Below are 18,355 nucleotides of genomic sequence, written 5' to 3' on the forward strand. Positions count from 1 at the left end.
AAAGAGGTGAGAGAAAGAAGCTGTTTCACTAATAGATTCATATCCCTGTGTTGGTGTTTTTATAACCAGGTGGTAAAAAAAAATGTCCATTTTTTAAGCTCAGAGCTTTAATTTGTCAGGAAGGATGGTGATGAAGTTTAAAAGCAGTGATTAAAGCAGAAGTCAGGTGAATGTTTGTGTTAATCTAAGTCTTAAATAGTTGTATCTTCCGACAGCAATCACTTCTATAGAGTGTTTGGTCTGAAACACGGGTCTGTCAGTCACTCTGCTCTGCTCTGAGCCCAGGAGAAAACGTTCCTTGTATCCTACAACCTTTATCCAATGAGGAGAGAGAACGGCATAAAGGGGCAGTCCTCTCTGTGTGTGCAGCCAAGGGATGCGCCTGAATGTGGTGACGTAGGGACGAGGGCGGGGACTGCTAACTCCATCTGCTGACAAGAAGTTAGACAAAACCACCGGATCGCTGACTTCTGCTTTAATTTGTCAGGATGGTGATGAGGTTTAAAAGCAGTGGTGTGTTAAAGGTAGGGATCTAATATTGACCGATATTCAGCGTTTTTTATGATAATCGGCATCAGTCGTTCTTTTTTTTTCCACTGATAAACAATAAAATAAATGTATTTTAAATGACGCTCCTTTGGCTCTGATGCAGTCGTCTCTTTGCCTAAAGTGTAACAATGTCCCGCCCGCTGAACCAAGATTTGTGTTATTCTACAAAAATTTTAAGTCTTTTTTTTATTATAGATTGTGCAGTGTACAAAAACAGTCTAGTCCCAAGTGTGTTATTCTAAATTTTAACACCAAAATCTTAATTTTTGCTAAATGAATATCAGTTTTAACTATCGGTTATCGCTTTCTTTCCCTTTAAACCTCCACTGCAAGATATTTTTTTAAGCCAAGAAGCTCAACATCATCAAAGTTCATATCATCTAAGACAGAGACATAAGTAACGTATAAATGTTTAGCAGCATGAACTGAACACTTTAACTTTGTCCAGGCTGCAGAGTCCAGCAGAGAGCTGCTGCAGGAGGAGAAACAGCTTCTTTTAGCTAAGTAATCCGTCTCCACAGAGTTTACACAGCCTGTCAGTATCACTGCAGAATGTGAGAGCTCAACATGATCAAAGCAGCAGCAGCTCTTATATGGAGATACGTTTGTGTCTTTATTATTCAATCAAAACAAAAGTTGATCTAAACAAAAAAGATATTTTCAATCAAACAAACTTCACTTCAATCCAAAAAAACAAAACAAAAAACCTTTTCAATCAAAAAAAGAAAGTGTTTGAATACAAAAAGTTTTTTGAGATGCAAAAAATTGCGTTTGAACCTTTTTTTTCTTTGATTGAAAAGGTTTTTTTTTTATTGAATTTGATTGAAAATATATTTTTTTGTTTAAATCAACCTTTTTTTGATTGAATAACAAAGACACAAATGTATCTCCATACACTCACATGTGTAAAGGTGCAAACAGCTGATGATGTGTGTGCTTACATGAGCAGCGGAGTGGGCGGGGCTAAGAGCTTTAATGCAAACATGAAATTTGGCTTCACGTGAAGTTAATCACGTAAATGTCCATTCGGTGTGTCTGTCTGTGTATCTTTGTGCATGTGTGTGTGTGTGTGTGTGTGTGTGTGTGTGTGTGTGTGTACGCAGGCTGATTGATTGGTGTGGTGATGTAACTGTGGCACTTTCACGTTGTAACGCACAGAATGAACCCAGCAGCTTTTTTTTTTTTTTTGGGTGGGGGAAACGCCCACACCCGAATACAGAGTTATATCCCTCCCTTCTGTTGGAGCGAACATCCAATCCTCTTCCACCTCCGAGGTTGTTGTACAAGCAAAACTGTTTAAAAAGCGTTCCTCAATAAAATCCCCCCTCCCTCCCTCCCCATCTAACATTACAAATACCACACAGGGAGGAGGGACGGCTCATAGCTACACGTGCAGGGGAGGAGGACATGCATCTGCAGCTGTGAACTCTGCGCTTCCAAGACTTCTGCAACTGCAACAGATTCACCATCACATCTCCTTTTTCGTGTGTTTTTGTTCACGGAAACACAGATAAAAAAAAAAAAGAAAAGGAAAAGAAAGTGTCAGTCAGTGAGATCATGGCACTGCTGAATCAGTTTGCGACGAGGGGCTTCTTTTTTCAGGGCGAGCGGCTGAATAAGCAGCTTTTCTTTTGCATTTTACGCGCCTTGCACAAGTCTGCAGCCAGCGAGGCTCTGGGGATCTCCGCGGCCGGAGAGGAGGCCATGCCCCAGAGACTCATCACCCCGGCGGCCGAGGTGGACGAGAACAGCCGCGGCGGGGTGAAGGCGCTGAAGGAGATGCCCGGACCCAGCACCATGTCCAACCTGGTCGAGTTCTTCTGGAGAGATGGCTTCAGCAGGATCCATGAAATTCAGGTAACGTGTGTGTTTTTGTGTTTTGTCTCACTTTGTTAGACATTTTGTTCCTGTGCTTTTCCACAAATGTGCTCAGAGCCTGTGATGATGAGTTCACGGCGTCTGACAAATTTGCCACCTATGCGTAAAATGGCACAGACCGTTGCGTAAAAGCGCACCGCAGGGGTTTCATGGCTGCTGAACTTTCCACTCCGAGGTTTGGATTCATTTGATCATTTCCCCCTCACACGAAACGCTGGAAGTGTTTTTTGTTCCATTAGAAGATGCAGCTGTTAATCTTGTTTAAAATACATTACATAAAAAGTCGCTTTGGTCTCAGTTTGTGGAGAAAATGTTCTCAGCTGAAAAGTGTGAAAATGTGTAAATGAGCCACAGGTTCCAATCAACACGACGTGTGACATTGTGTTAGTAATGCAAAGTCGTGTTAAAGTGTGTTGTTTCCCACTCTGTTTACTCATCACTGATGATCACTGTGTTGAAACTTGACCCAAACTAACATTCACAGGTTTTAGTATCATGACTTATCTTTTATAAAGACAATAGGCTCAGATCGTTCTGTTTGTTTATTCACTGTTTAGTTTGACACTCAACATAGAGATGGTTTCTTAATTTGATGTAGAAAAATGACAGTCAGAGGTTGTAGTTAAGACATTTTTATAGTCTGTGTCTAAAGATTTAGACTTAAACTTCATTTAAACAGTAAACAGTAGGCCTGTGTGAACAGTAGTGACTGCAGCTATGATCAGAGGTGGACAGTAGAACAACAGCAGCCTTTTGAAACAATGCTTATTAGTACAGTTAGTAAAATTGGCTGATTGTGGACAATTTTGTTATTGTATAATATTCCAAATATAAATTGACTGTCACTGGGATCAACAGCCAAACAAACAAAGGACGTCTACCTTAATAAGCCGGGTGCATTAGAGGTAAATCAGGCCGTCGTTCCAAACCGGTTTGACTGGAGATTCAGTGGCACAGCAACAACACTGTTCAGCTGTGGTTCAGTATTAGTCTGTATTCATCTGCTCAAATTATGTTATAAGATTTATATCATATTTAACCTGGATTTGATCACACATTGTAATGAAGTGAAATCACTGCTGGATTAAAGGGATAGTTCAACATTTTGGCAAACTGGCCCATTGCCATAATCCCTATGGTCATAGCAGTAGGTTCGTTACCTTTAATTGTCGGTGCAAGCTATTTTTAGAACGGCGGAGCAGAGCCGTGAGCAGCTCAGAGCTACGCTACGGAGGCTCATTATGGGATTTCTTGGTTTCCCTCATCAAACTCATCAAATACACAATCCAACAACTCCACAACGCTCTGGTGGACAAGTTGTGAGCTGCACATTCACCACGCTATGAAATAATAACACAACGTTACCACACAGAGTTGTTCTAGAGGGAAATACAGAGTCTGCTTGATGAAAAACTGTCCCTGAAGGCAACGTGCATCAGCGGTTTTGCATGAATTTCCCTCTAAAACAACTCTGTGTGGTAACATTGTGTTATTATCTCATAGCGTGGTGAATGTGCAGCTCACAACTTGTCCACCAGAGCGTTGTGGAGTTGTTGGATTGTGTATTTGATGAGTTTGATGAGGGAAATCAAGAAATCCCATAATGAGCCTCCGTAGCGTAGCTCTGAGCAGCTCGCGGCTCTGCTCCGCCGCTCTAAAAACAGCTTGCACCGACAATTAAAGGTAACAAACCTACTGCTATGACTATAGGGATTATGGCAATGGGCCAATTTGCCCAAAATGTTAAACTATCCCTTTTAAGAAATACACTAATCCACTCATTTCTTTGTTGTTGTTGTTTCTGTTTTTAAAGATGGAGCACAGGAAGAAGTACGGGAAGATCTTCAAGTCCCGCTTCGGGCCCCAGCTGGTGGTCTCGGTGGCTGACCGTGACCTGGTGGCTCAGGTGCTGCGGGCCGAGGGCGCGGCCCCTCAGAGAGCCAACATGGAGTCCTGGAAGGAGTACAGGGACATGAGAGGCCGCTCCACCGGCCTCATCTCAGCGTGAGTCCTTCCTGCGACCGGCTCTGATCTTAGAGAATAATGACTTCTTCCTTTTAGAGTCGGCTTTTCCTTTTCCATCCAGGACCTAGACTAGATCTTAACCTCCGTGTGTCTGTCTGTTTGTCTGTTTGTCTGTTTGTTTGTCTGTTTGTTTGTTTGTTTGCAGTGAGGGTGAAGAGTGGCTGAAGATGCGCAGCGTGCTCCGGCAGCTCATCATGCGTCCCCGTGACGTCGCCGTCTTCTCCGACGACGTCAACGCGGTGGTCGACGACCTCATCAAGAGAGTTTTTATCCTGCGCAGCCAAGAGTCGGACGGAGCGACTGTCACCAACGTCAACGACCTCTTCTTCAAATACGCCATGGAAGGTTGGTGAAAGGTTTTTACTTTACATCTGGATGAATGATGGTGCAGCTGTGAACTGTTACCACCTTTTGCACTCATTATCTCCTCCCCCTCATGTGGACTAAGGGCTGGGAGAAGTTTCAGAGTCCTCCGTGGCTTCTCTGAGTTACAGGGGGTCTCGGCGTAGCAGTGCATGTCCATATGACGGTTGCAAATGGATACCAACTGTCTTCGTAACAAAAAGACAAAAAATCTGCGCGATCAAATTGTGCGAGATTTGGACGGACCAGGAAGAGGAGCTTTGAGAAGCTTCCGCTACAAAACAAGCTTGAAACATAGACTTATTTAATTTTTTTTCGGAACAATTTTGCATTTCGGGGCTTCAATACAAGACGGACATTACATACGAGCAGCATGGAGGTATGTGGATGTTTTTTGGTGTGTCTTTTTGTTACGAAGACAGTTGGTATCCATTTGCAACCGTCATATGGACATGCACTGCTACGCCGAGACCCCCTGTAACTCAGAGAAGCCACGGAGGACTCTGAAACTTCTCCCAGCCCTTAGTCCACATGAGGGGGAGGAGATATTAATGAGTGAAATTTCAATTTTGAGTGAACTATTCCTCTAAATCCGACACCTCATCCGTCTCTATCTCTTCCCTTCCTCATCTCTACAGGTGTGGCAGCCATTTTGTACGAGTGCCGACTTGGCTGTTTGGAGAACGACATTCCCCGGGAAACCCAAGACTACATCAGCGCTCTGCACCTCATGTTCAGCTCCTTCAAGACAACGATGTACGCCGGAGCGATCCCCAAGTGGCTCCGACCCGTCATCCCCAAACCGTGGGAGGAGTTCTGCCTCTCCTGGGACGGCCTCTTCAAATTCAGTAAGTAATGAACGGCTTTTCATTTTTTTCCACCGAGGGGGGGGGGGGGGCACATGAATACCTTCTCAGTGGACTTGTAGTAGGATATTGCAGTGATTTAGCTCCACACATGGAAAGAAGACGAAGGAGGGGAAAAAAGAAACTCTTATCCCCCTGTTAGGGGTTTAAAGTCTCCATGCTGAGATGAGATGAGCCTAAAACCATCATCACTGTCGAGTGTTTCCGCCTTGAATAAACTTCTCCAGAGCCGTGGGGGGGGGGGGGGGGGGGGCTTTATGCAACACACTCAAAATGACAAATTGACAAAAGTGACCTTTGTGTGTAAAATGTTTTGTAAGTTTTGCCCTTTGAGATAAAAAAAAGAAAAAAAAAGCAGAAAGGCCTTTACATGAATGAAGTCATGACTGGAGAAAACAGACAAAAACAGTAGATCACCAGCTGGATTACATGTTTCTGAACTGGTTTTCTTTCTTTCTTTTTTTTAACTCGTTATAATACTGCCCTACAAAGGCAAAGTGCAGTATCTGCATCTGTATTTTTTTGACCAATCAAAAGTGTAAAGGAATTTGATATTGGCGCTGCTAAAATTTCCAGAGTTATTGGGCTTTTTATTTTGCTGTCCATTTTGCTGTGAAACCAAGGCAAAGTGTAGTATCTGCACCAAAACTTTTACTTTACTTTACTTTATTTGTTTATTTGGGTGGGACAGTTCACATCAATGTACATATAAAAACATGTAAATGTGCCGGATTATAGCAGCGATGCTAATTTCCATCCGGAGTCCCAAAACATATCAGACCAAGGCAAAAGTGCAGTATCTGCCATAAAACAGTCAAAATTGGTCACAAAAATATGCCATAAAATGGTCAAAAAGACAAACTACAAAATACATTTAATCCAGTCCACCTTTATCTAATCAATTATAGACTCGGTAGTTATTCATTCATCATAATTTGATGCTTAAACCAGACAATGAAAAACACAAAAAGCTGTTTTTCTCAGTTTGGCATTTTTACAGATACTGCACTTTGCCTGTGTAGGCCAGAATAGTTTTCAATCTGCGTCTATAGTAGCCGACTACTATGTGTGAAGCTTCGGTTTTGCAAACTTTTTTTTTTTTTTTTTTTTGGGATAAATACCCTGGCATCAATAGAAAGGAATGTTGATTTGCATATAAATCTCTGCTGCTGTACCATGAGACTGTGGGAGTAAGGGGTGCCTCTGTTACATAACCTGCTCTCTCTTCTCTTCTCTTCTCTTCTCTTCTTTCCTTTCCTTCACCACCCTCATCCTCACCTCCTCCCCCCCTCCTCTGCCTCTCTTTTTCCATTCATCCCTCCTTCTTTGTCTCTTGTCTGATCTCAGGCCTTATTCACGTTGATAAGAGGCTGGCGGAGATCAAGGCCAAGCTGCAGCGGGGAGAGGAGGTGAAGGGGGGGCTGCTCACACACATGCTCGTCACCAAGGAGATGAGCTTGGAGGAGATCTACGCCAACCTGACGGAGATGCTGCTCGCCGGCGTTGACACGGTGTGTGTTTGTGTGTTTATGAAGAAGGGCTGAAGAGTTAGGGACGTCACGATTACTCGTTTTCGCAAAAATAAAGGTAAATGCTCAGATACTGGTCCATTTATCTAACGTAACACTGAATTGGTAGGAATTTAAATGTTAGCATGTCATTTTTAATAAAAACAAAAAGCAAAACAAAACAAAAATCGATTAAAATAAACGCAAACATTTGGTATAGATGACAATTTATGACCTGAATATTTCAAACGCTTCCCCTGGGGGATTAAGAATTGGTCATATATTAAGCAGAAGTAAACGATCCGGTTGGCTAACTTCCTGTCAGCGATACGTCACCACATTCACGCGCATCCCTTGGCTGCACACACAGAGAGGACCGCCCCTTTATGCCGTTCTCTCTCCTCATTGGATAAAGGTTGTAGGATACAAGGAAAGTTTTCTCCTGGGCTCAGAGCAGAGCAGAGTGACTGACAGACCCGAGTTTCAGACCAAACACTCTATAGAAGTGATTGCTGTCGGAAGATACAACTATTTAAGACTTAGATTAACACAAACATTCACCTGACTTCTGCTTTAACTAACGTAACATTGAATTGGTAGGAATTTTAAATGTTAGCGTGTCATTTTTGATAAAAGCAAAACAAAACAAAAATCAATTAAAATAAACGCAAGCATTTGGTATAGATGACAATTTATGACCTGAATATTTCCAACGCTTCCCCTGGGGATTAAGAATTGGTCATATATTAATAGATACTTGAAATATTTTGTGTAAACAATGAGTAATGTAGTTATATATTTTGACTCTATTTGATTTTACACATTCATAGTGTTGTGAAATTAATTAGTGCATAATAATAATCGTGATAATCATAATCGTACAAAAAAATGTATAATGGTGACGTCCCTACAGCTGCAGTAGTGAATGTGACTTTAGCAGGAGGTGCAGCGGTTGGGAGTCGCACGTGCACGTCTTTGTCTGTCTGTGTGTGCATGTGTGTGTCTGTATGTGTGTGTGTGTGTGTGTGTCTGTGTCTCGAATCCGTGTTGAGTTTCGAGGGTTGGGTTTCTGGCGCCACATCCTCGCCTGTGTAGCTGTGCCAGCGTCGGGTCAGAGCGGTGAATCGTGGGGTTACTCAGTATCCCACTGACAAACTTGTTCTCACTCATATTTAGTTTCTCATCATTTGTCTCTGCCTGTTAGATCCACACAGGGGGGGCTTTTGTCTTCCTCTCTCCCCTCCTCCCTCCTTCCTTCCTTGAGACATCTGTGTTATGTGTTCGTGTGTTTCCACGTTAGAACTTAATTGGATAACACTTGGAAATAATTCTGTCGACTGCAGCAGAACCATATTTCGGGGCGGTTGCTGCAGTTTTTTAATTGGCAGATTAAAGAGAGAAAACAGAAACGAGAAACGCTGGACGGAAATGGAAAGGGAACATGTTGTGTTTTCAGATCGCGGGTTAGATTTCTTGTTGGATCATCAAACACACACGCACGCACACGACACGATTCAAGAAACCGATAAAGACGGCTCGCAAAGAGACGAAAACATCTGTTGCCTGACGCCCAACAACTCTAAAGAATGATTTTTCCCAAACTGCACACTTGTCCACACTGCAAAAACTCAAAATCTTACCAAGAATATTTGTCTTATTTCTAATCAAAATGTCATTTCTAGTCAAAACAAATCTCATTCTACTTAAAATAAGACTCATCACATTAAAAAGCAACTTGTTTTTAGACACTTTTTACTTCTTTCAAGCAGATTTTCACTTGAAATAAGTAGAAAAATCTGATAGTGGGGCAAGTTTTTCTTTCTTATTACAAGCACAAAAAACTTGCTTTCACTGGCAGATTTTTCTACTTATTTCAAGTGAATATTTGTTTGAAACAAGTGAAACAAGTTCATTTTTAGGTGATGATTTATAGTGGAAAGAGATTAGTTTTGACCAGAATTAAGACATTTTGACAAGAAATAAGACAGATATTCTTGGAAAGATTTTGAGTTTTTGCAGTGCAGGACGTGTTTGTGTGCAGTTGCTGCCTAATTTGTTTGGGGTACTGTCAGATTAATAAGAATTATGGGTGTGGGGAGTGTTTTGTGCTGAGAGAGGGGGATAAAGGGGTGTGTGTGTGTCTGTGTGTGTGTGTGTGTGTTTTTGTTGAACGGCCACGTCCCGGCAGGGGGTCGGACTTAGCTGAGCCATTACCTGACCCTTTGGTGCATTTGCCTTTACTCAGCACACAACACAAGAGCTGTCAAGACACGTTAGCCACAGCCAGAGTTATAGCCCAGACTGGGCAGAGGTGAGACAAGGAGAGGGAGGGGGTGGGTGGGAGGGGGTGGGTGGGTAACGGGGGAATTGGTGTCATAAGGAGGGAGGACAAAAAGAAGTTTGGTGTGTGATTGGATGTTCGGAAGAGAGAGGGGGAACGAAGAAAGAAAGAAAAAAAGACGAGGTTGTGGAGGAGCTTTTGTCATATGATTCCTCTCTGGCTTTGTCTGAGGTGTTGCCAGCATCTGTGCCAGCTGGGGCCGATTAGGAGCAAGTTGGGTTACATGGGGAGAGGCCGATGGATGACGAGGGAGGGAGGGAGGGAGGGAGAGAGGCAGAGGAAGAAGGAGAGGAAGAGAGAGAGGGAGGGTGGAGGATGAAGACGGTGGTGCATCGTCTTTTTTGATCATTAGTTAGTTAGTTAGTTCGTTCCACCGGGAGAGACGGCGGCCTCAGACTGACCTCTGGGGGTTGTTGAGTGTGAGACCAGGCAGCCGCTCTGACACCCAGATATGTCACCACAACGTACAGACGTGGGCAACGAGGCAGAAAGTTTTGAAGCCGGTTAAAGGGATAGTTCAACATTTTGGTAAATTGGCCCATTACCATAACCCCTATAGTCATAGCAGTAGGTTCGTTACCTTTAATTGTCGGTGCAAGCTGTTTTTAGAACGGCGGAGCAGAGCCGTGAGCTGCTCAGAGCTACGCTACGGAGGCTCATTATGGGATTTCTTGGTTTCCCTCATCAAACTCATCAAATACACAATCCAACAACTCCACAACGCTCTGGTGGACAAGTTGTGAGCTGCACATTCACCACGCTATGAGATAATAACACAACGTTACCACACAGAGTTATTTTACAGGTAAATGCAGAGACTGCTTGTTGAAAAACTGTCCCTGAAGGCAACGTGCATCAGCGGTTTTGCATGAATTTCCCTCTAAAACAACTCTGTCTCGTAACATTCTGTTATTATCTCATAGCGTGGTGAATGTGCAGCTCACAACTTGTCCACCAGAGCGTTTTGGATTGTGTATTTGATGAGTTTGATGAGGGAAACCAAGAAATCCCATGAGCCTCCGTAGCGTAGCTCTGAGCAGCTCGCGGCTCTGCTCCGCCGTTCTAAAAACAGCTTGCACCGACAATTAAAGATAACGAACTATACTGCTATGCTGAACTATCCCTTTTAAAGATGATACTGGCCGGAAAGATGGAAACAATTTCCATAAAATTTGCTCATCTGCCCACGCCACCCGCTGACTCATACGTCCCTGCCTGTCCTGGCATTTTAAAATCCAGACCAGAAGTATGAGCTGGCACAATAGGAGAAGAGTGAGATGAGTAGGTAGGGTGGCGGCAAAGGAGGAAAGAGGAAATGAAAAGGATCAGGGTGTGTCTGATGAGAAAGAGGAAAGCACAAGATGTGTGTGGGAAGTGTTACAAAAGGGAGCTCATTGTGGAGGGAGAGCAGCGGTGACGTTGGACATTTTAATACAGAGAGATGGCAGCCGCTATTTAATTAAATTGAATCCATTAGGTTTATTCTGCGTTTCATGTGATCAGATCACACTAATGTGGTTAAAGTGAAGCCCAGCCGAGGTAGAGAGAGCTGGATGACGGAGAGTGACGTTAGATAACATGAGCCTCGGGTTGCAGCTGGTGGACTGGACCTGAGAGTCAGCTCAGTCCCCTCTCCCTCTGAGCCCCCCGCGGTTTCCCAACAACTTATGCAACATCTCTGAAACTCTTATATCAGCCTGAAGCGCAGACAGACGGACGTGTTGCAAAACATCAGAAAGAGAAAAATGCCACATCCCCCAGAGAGATGTAATGGAAAACCCACAGATTGACACTAATATACGTACTTTCTTTTTTGTGGAATGAATCTCACAAATATGTTAAAGGTATACGCCAACTTCTTTTTTTTTTGTGTCTTGCCTCACTCCCAAGTCCATGACCAGCAGATAGACACCATCCTTTCGACTGTGCGTGCAGTAACAAGGGAGATAGAGCCGTATCGCCCGCAATTAGCTTAGCTCAAACACTGGAAGTGTATAGGTAGTGTTAGCCTGCCTCCACCTAAAGTTGCTAATTAGCTTAGCTCAAACACTGGAATTGTATGGGTAGTGTTAGCCTGCCCCCACCTAAAGTCGCTAATTAGCTTAGCTCAAACACTGGAAGTGTATGGGTAGTGTTAGCCTGCCTCCACCTAAAGTCGCTAATTAGCTTAGCTCAAACACTGGAAGTGTATGGGTAGTGTTAGCCTGCCTCCACCTAAAGCCGCTAATTAGCTTAGCTCAAACACTGGAAGTGTATGGGTAGTGTTAGCCTGCCTCCACCTAAAGTCATCAGAGAAACTCTTCAGCAACTCTAAAGGGAAACCGGCGGGCCGATCTTGGTCTCAGAGCTGACAAAACTCTCCGGTAAGGCATCTTGAGCGGTCAAATGCCGCTAACGGGACCAGATCGGTCAAAACGGAGGGTTCAAGCAAAGACGCTTTATTTTGGTTCAAGCTAGCTACATCGAGGGTAGGTTAGCTTCCTGTTTCAAAGTAAAAGCACAAATTCCATCGTCATGGTTTTCTGTATGTAAAGGGCAACGGGTGTTTATTTTGTGAAAGTAACCGGAAGTGCGTTGGTCACAACGGCTAGCTTGAGTAGCGCCGAATTCGTCCCAAAAATAAAATTGTAAACAGCTGGTATTTAGACAAATTAACGACACACTGCTGATCTAAACGGCTACTTTCTCACCTAAACATGTTTGAAATGTTGATAAAGTGATATATTTACAGAGTTTAGAGCTAAAATGAAATGATTTCAGCTCGGGTAGGAGGCAGGCTAACACTACCCATACACTTCCAGTGTTTGAGCTAAGCTAATTAGCGGTGCACCAGCTCTGCTCGTATCTCCCTTGTTACTGCACGCACAGTCGAAAGGATGGTGTCTATCTGTTGACGTATCCCTCTAAAACAAATTCCTCTTTTTTCTCTTCTTTCCTGTCGTCCCCAGACGTCCTTCACCCTGTCGTGGGCCAGCTACCTGTTGGCGCGACATCCTCACGTTCAGCAGAAGATCTTTGCAGAGGTGACGAGGACTCTGGGGCCGGGGGCGGTCGCCACGGCGGACGACGTCCCGCGGCTGCCGCTCATCAGAGGACTGGTCAAAGAGACGCTCAGGTGCAGACTGCGTTGATTTTTACCCCCCCACCACACCACAACACCCCCCCCCCCCCCCTCTGTCTGTTTTCTGTCATTGACCAAGTGCTGAATGCTTTGTTAACTGTGTTCACACGAGTTTTTAGCTATTTGTTCATTATCCGTCTCTGTGTGTGGCTTTCACGTTCTCGTAGAATTGAACTTTGTGAGAAGATCGATGTATAGTTAGTGCTGTTGAATAACGCTCTTTGTGTGTGTGTGTACCCCTCCCTGGGAGCAGGCTTTTTCCAGTTCTCCCAGGCAACGGAAGGATTACCCAGGATGACTTGGTGGTGGGCGGATACTTCATCCCCAAAGGGGTAAGAGAGAGTGTGAGGGACACAATAGATGTAAGTCTTCTGCAGCGTGCATGTGCTGAAGTGTAAAAAAAAAAAAAAACTGTAACCAGCTTCAGCCAAAAACATTACAGCAGAGGAACCAGATGTAACATGATCTTGCATTACTCACCCGTCTCTCTCGTACAGATGTTTTGTACAATAGCCCAGCTGTTTTCATTACACAACTGACTTTTTTTTTCTTTTTCTTCTGTTTCCTGACTTTATTAGACTCAGTTGGCTCTGTGCCACTACTCCACATCTTTGGATGAGGAGGGTTTTGCCGAAGCTCTCGACTTCCGACCGGAGCGCTGGATACGGAAAGATTCAACGGACCGCGTCGACAACTTTGGCTCGATTCCCTTTGGCTACGGCATCAGGAGCTGCATCGGCCGGAGAATAGCAGAGTTAGAGATGCATCTCGCTCTCACCAGGGTAAGGCATTTTATAAAGCCACACACCCAATAAGTTGTCTATAAATATATCCACAAAGTTTCATCATTATGGCGTCCATGTCTACAACTAAGGCCAGCCCCAAAAGACACAAAACATGTCTGCATAATCATCTCATTTCAACAAGAAGACCACTCAGCATTTCTCCAGTAATACATCCTAATTGAATAGTCCATCTTGTTTTCTTATCCAGACTTTTGAAACTAAGTTAACAAGCCCAACTAAATTCACTAATAGTTGAATACAGTCCCTTTTATTGATCATCTGTACAGCAGAGTATCTCTGGGCACCAGTTCAGTTCAGACAACTTTATTTATCCCAGAAGGGCATTTCATTTGCAGCTTCCCACATGCATACAGACAACAACAATCAGAAAAGGAAACTTTAAGAGACATACGGGCACAGAGAATCAATCCAAATCAATAAAATCAACAATAAATTCCAATAAATCAAATGCCAGAAATAAATCCTCTAAAAAAAAAAAACTGTCAATTTGATCTAAAAGAGTTTAATAGAGAAGGTATAAAAGACAATTGCCAAGACATTTCATGGAACATTGACATTCTTGGACGGTAAAAACAAACGGGTCTTATTGTCCACGTCCCAAATCACACAGCTCACACGGTCCCTCAAGTTTTTTTGAATCGGCCAACATAAATGATCAGAGGAAGCAAACCAGTTGTACTGCAGCTGTGCTTTTAAAGATCTCTGGCTTTTTTGATACAGATGAACTCATGGACAATGACTGACTCATTATTATAATCAGAATCAGAAAGCTTTATTTATCCCACAAGGTCAATTCAGTTTCTACAGTCACTGACGAACCTTTATACATTCTCAACAGAGGAGCGCAATAAGCGACAAGTAGGGAATAAAAAAATGAAATATGCAAATAAACTAGAATAAAAAAACAACTTAAAAGAAAATAAAAACAGCTAGGTAAATGAATAAGGTCCCAGAGTATATCGCACATAAGAAACCTACTTTGCATTGATGGCAGAGGGGGTTTAAATCAATCAGCTGCTCTCCGATAATTTTAACATTTTAAAGGGATAGCTCACCCAAAATTCAAATTGCACTCATTATCTCCTCCCCCTCATGTGGACTAAGGGCTGGGAGAAGTTTCAGAGTCCTCCGTGGCTTCTCTGAGTTACAGTACAGGGGGTCTCGGCGTAGCAGTGCATGTCCATATGACGGTTGCAAATGGATACCAACTGTCTTCGTAACAAAAAGACACACCAAAAAACATCCAAATACCTCCATGCTGCTCGTATGTAATGTCCGTCTTGTATTGAAGCCCCAACATGAGAAATTGTTCTGAAAAAAATTAAATAAGTCTATATTTCAAGCTTGTTTGTAGCGGAAGCTCCTCTTCCTGGTCCGTCCAAATCTAGTGAGATTTGCGCTGGCGTCAGTTTGGTGTGTCTTTTTGTTACGAAGAAAAGTGGTATTCATTTGCAACCGTTATATGGACATGCACTGCTGCGCCGAGACCCCCTGTAACTCAGAGAAGCCACGGAGGACTCTGAAATTTCTGAAATTTCAATTTTGAATGAACTATCCCTTTAAAAGAAAAGAACAGAAAAACAGCTAGGTAAATGAATAAGGTTCCAGAGTATATCGCACATAAGAAACCTACTTTGCATTGATGGCAGAGCCGGGGGTTTAAATCAATCGGCTGCTCTTCGATAATTTTAACATTTTAACAAACTGTCAATTAAAGCAGAAGTCAGGTGAATGTTTGTGTTCATCTAAGTCTTAAATAGTTGTATCTTCCGACAGCAATCACTTCTATAGAGTGTTTGGTCTGAAACACGGGTCTGTCAGTCACTCTGCTCTGCTCTGAGCCCAGGAGAAAACTTTCCTTGTATCCTACAACCTTTATCCAATGAGGAGAGAGAACGGCATAAAGGGGCAGTCCTCTCTGTGTGTGCAGCCAAGGGATGCGCCTGAATGTGGTGACGTAGGGACGAGGACTGTTATGGTGCGTTCAAGGCAACCTGTAACTGGTGTTTTTCCGACCTGTGAAGTGGTACCAGTTCGATCTGGTACGAGTTCACGGGTCAGAAGTTACGAGTGGCCGTTATAGTGACTTTCACAGGTAAAACAGGTCGGAGAAACACGAGTGGGTTGCCTGGAACGCTACAAAGTCGTAAGTTGTGACTTGAAGCTGTAATTTACGGTTTCAAAAGCCTGCCTGGAACGCAGCATTAGCCAAAACGACCGGATCGCTTACTTCTGCTTTAACCACCGAACAATCTGACTGACGTGACTTTGTGTCTTCTGCTCCTCGTGCAGCTCATTCAAACCTTCCACATCGGCGTGTCTCCGCTCACCGACGACGTCAAGGCCAAAACCCACGGCCTGCTGTGCCCCGCTGCTCCGATCCACCTGCAGTTCACCGAAAGGGAAAACTGAAAGAAAAGACGCTCAACCGGCTCCTCTCCATAAGGTCTACTGTACTGTACTGTACTGAACTGTACTGTTTTTAAAGTGCTGATTATTTTTTAAAAATACACTGCTTTTTAGTACATTTTCCAAGTTTGGTTTTTTAGATTAGACTTCATATATTTTTTTTTAGATTTTGCAAATATAGCTACAAAAGAAATTGAATCGGATGAAATAGACACCAAGCTCAGACTGAGGTTTTACTCAGGCGAGAAAATGTGTCTCACCTCCTTTTTTTTTTTTTGTTTTAAGTGAGAAGGACACAGAGACGGCGCTGGTGGACCAGTGATGTAAAAATGTTTCTTATGTGTATTATTTTTATTAAGTAAAAAGCCACTGCAGTTTGTTTGGACTGTTACTCTTCCTATCCATCCTATTCAAAATAGTGAGTGGAAGGATGAGCTATTATCTCCGTATCCTTTGTGCATGTATCTATGTATTGATGTGTATATACAGTACATGCACATTAATACATAATCACACTGTTTCCTTCTGAAGTTTGAGAAAGCGATTCACTGAGAGTGTTGATGGGAAACCATGAATGTACTGAGAATTATCTGTATTTAGAAGTGTGTGTGTGTATATAATGAGCTTTATTTGATGCTTATGTTTCCTTTGTGTTGCAAGCCAAAATATTTGAACGATTTATTTTTATTCAGACCGTTGAAGAACATTTAAACACTTAGTAAATTAATCCAAAACTACAATGGTACAGTATAATGGTGGGTGAAGGTGTTTTTTTTCTGTTCACACAATGTATTTGCATCAAATAATGTTTTGAGTGTTTTTTTTGTTTTGTTTTATATGCTGTTTGAGTGTATTTTATCAGAACAGCTTTTACATTATATTTTTATTTAGAGGGATAATGTATGTTACAGAACAGTTTGTTGCAAGAGGAAGAGACAAGTTGTTGTTGTTGGTTTGTGTTATTTTTGAAGGATCACAGTGACTCAAGATTTATTTTGTGCACACAAAATGCTTTGTTCAAAACCACAGATTTAGAATTTAAAATTCCCAAGGTGCAAGGTGTCCACAAAATACCACTCATAAAGTCGTGTAAATATCATGGTTATTTGTATAAAATGATAGAAAATGCATTTAAATAAATAATGTATCTATATACCATGTAATAATATTTTTTATAAAAAATTCATGTAACCTGACTGAATCATTGATAGACAAGTGTGATTAACTTTGATTAAAGCTTCGTACATTCTTATTGCTGCTGGGTGTTTATATTTTCATGCATTTGTGTTTCCATTCATACAATATAATATAATAAATCTTTATTATCCACCGTGGCGGATAATTGCCTTCGGCTCACTGTATAAAAAGTATAATGTGTATAGAAAACATAAAATTCATCAGGCAAAAGAACAAAGTAAGAGAGCAATTCATTGTGCGTTACTCAGTTGAGGAAAAAAGAGGATAAAAGACTTATAAAAAGCTCAATTCATTTATATCTATCATTAATTATTAGAGTACTATACTATAATTATGTAATTTATTTTTATACTGAAAAGGTCTCCAATAACACACTACCATACAAGGCCTGTATACTCTGCAAGAACAGAGAAATTTGTTTGTTTTCTGGAGGTGGCAAGAACAAGGACAAAGTTAGTTCTGACCAGGACATTTCATACTTCACAAGAAACTCACCTGCAGAACTTTAAATTTCTGACCAATCACACAATAGTTGTCGGACACCATACAAGAAAAAAGTTCTGCCCGGGTGATGTGTCAAGAACAAACTGCAACAACTCCCAAGAGAGAACAGAAGAGCAGAAGTCTTCAACAGGGGGTCTGCAGAGGTGCTGCAAGGGGGTTGTGGGATTTTTGGTTGAGTGGACAATGTTTTATATCTTTAAGTTTCCACATTTATGTTTCAAATAGGTAAAAACGTCAGTTTGAATAGCTTGTCTGAATGATTTTCCTGCAATTGCCAGACATTGTTGATAGTGGATGGCAGAGGGACGGCCACCCTCACTGTACCTTGCATGTATGTTTATACATAGTAGGGGGTCCCTGCTCCACCTCTCCATCAGCTTGGGCGTCTTTGGCTTGAAATCATTGAAGACCCCTGAACTAGTTCATGTTTTTATTTTTGCTTTATTAACAAATAGAAGAAAACTGTTTAGCCACAGGTAATATACAAAGAGTAAAACATAATCAATGAAAAAAGTAAATAAAAATAGTTCCTGTAAAAAATGTGTGAAGTTTGGTTTGGAGTCTGTCCTTTTTATATTTATATATTTATATAAATGTGAAAATTTACCTAAAAACAAGTCTTTTTCTTTTTTGTTGTCGTCAAACTAAAAAATAAGTCCCTCTCCACTGCACTAGTACTGTCTCTCTCTTTTTTTTTTTTAATATATAATATTTATTCATCATCAAATAACATCACCAATTGAACAAGGAACCAAAAAACAAAGCGACAGACATTTTTTACAGTCTAT

The 18,355-nt window shown here is 42.1% G+C and overlaps 1 protein-coding gene across 1 annotated transcript; it reads left to right on the top strand.

Moving 5' to 3' along the window:
- The first annotated feature begins 1,884 nt into the window (after positions 1 to 1,884).
- Positions 1,885 to 17,117, top strand: cyp27c1 (cytochrome P450, family 27, subfamily C, polypeptide 1). The gene is made up of 9 exons (XM_085805598.1): positions 1,885 to 2,406; positions 4,241 to 4,431; positions 4,598 to 4,797; positions 5,454 to 5,663; positions 7,029 to 7,192; positions 12,479 to 12,645; positions 12,905 to 12,983; positions 13,230 to 13,433; positions 15,750 to 17,117. Exons 1-9 carry the CDS (start codon positions 2,107 to 2,109, stop codon positions 15,867 to 15,869), a joined length of 1,635 nt encoding a protein of 544 aa, XP_085661724.1. The 5' UTR covers positions 1,885 to 2,106; the 3' UTR covers positions 15,870 to 17,117.
- Positions 17,118 to 18,355: the final 1,238 nt, after the last annotated feature.

Source organism: Trachurus japonicus, chromosome 3, assembly GCF_045865225.1.
Source record: "Trachurus japonicus isolate A0001 chromosome 3, Traja_1.0".
Lineage (NCBI taxonomy): Eukaryota > Metazoa > Chordata > Actinopteri > Carangiformes > Carangidae > Trachurus > Trachurus japonicus.

Bases quoted from the DNA above. Each gene is read 5' to 3' on its own strand.
- cyp27c1 (XM_085805598.1), top strand. From the start codon at position 2,107: ATGGCACTGCTGAATCAGTTTGCGACGAGGGGCTTCTTTTTTCAGGGC. The intron at 4,798-5,453 runs GTTGGTGAAAGG...TCATCTCTACAG, and splicing joins CTTCAAATACGCCATGGAAG to GTGTGGCAGCCATTTTGTAC. The intron at 13,434-15,749 runs GTAAGGCATTTT...CTCCTCGTGCAG, and splicing joins TGCATCTCGCTCTCACCAGG to CTCATTCAAACCTTCCACAT.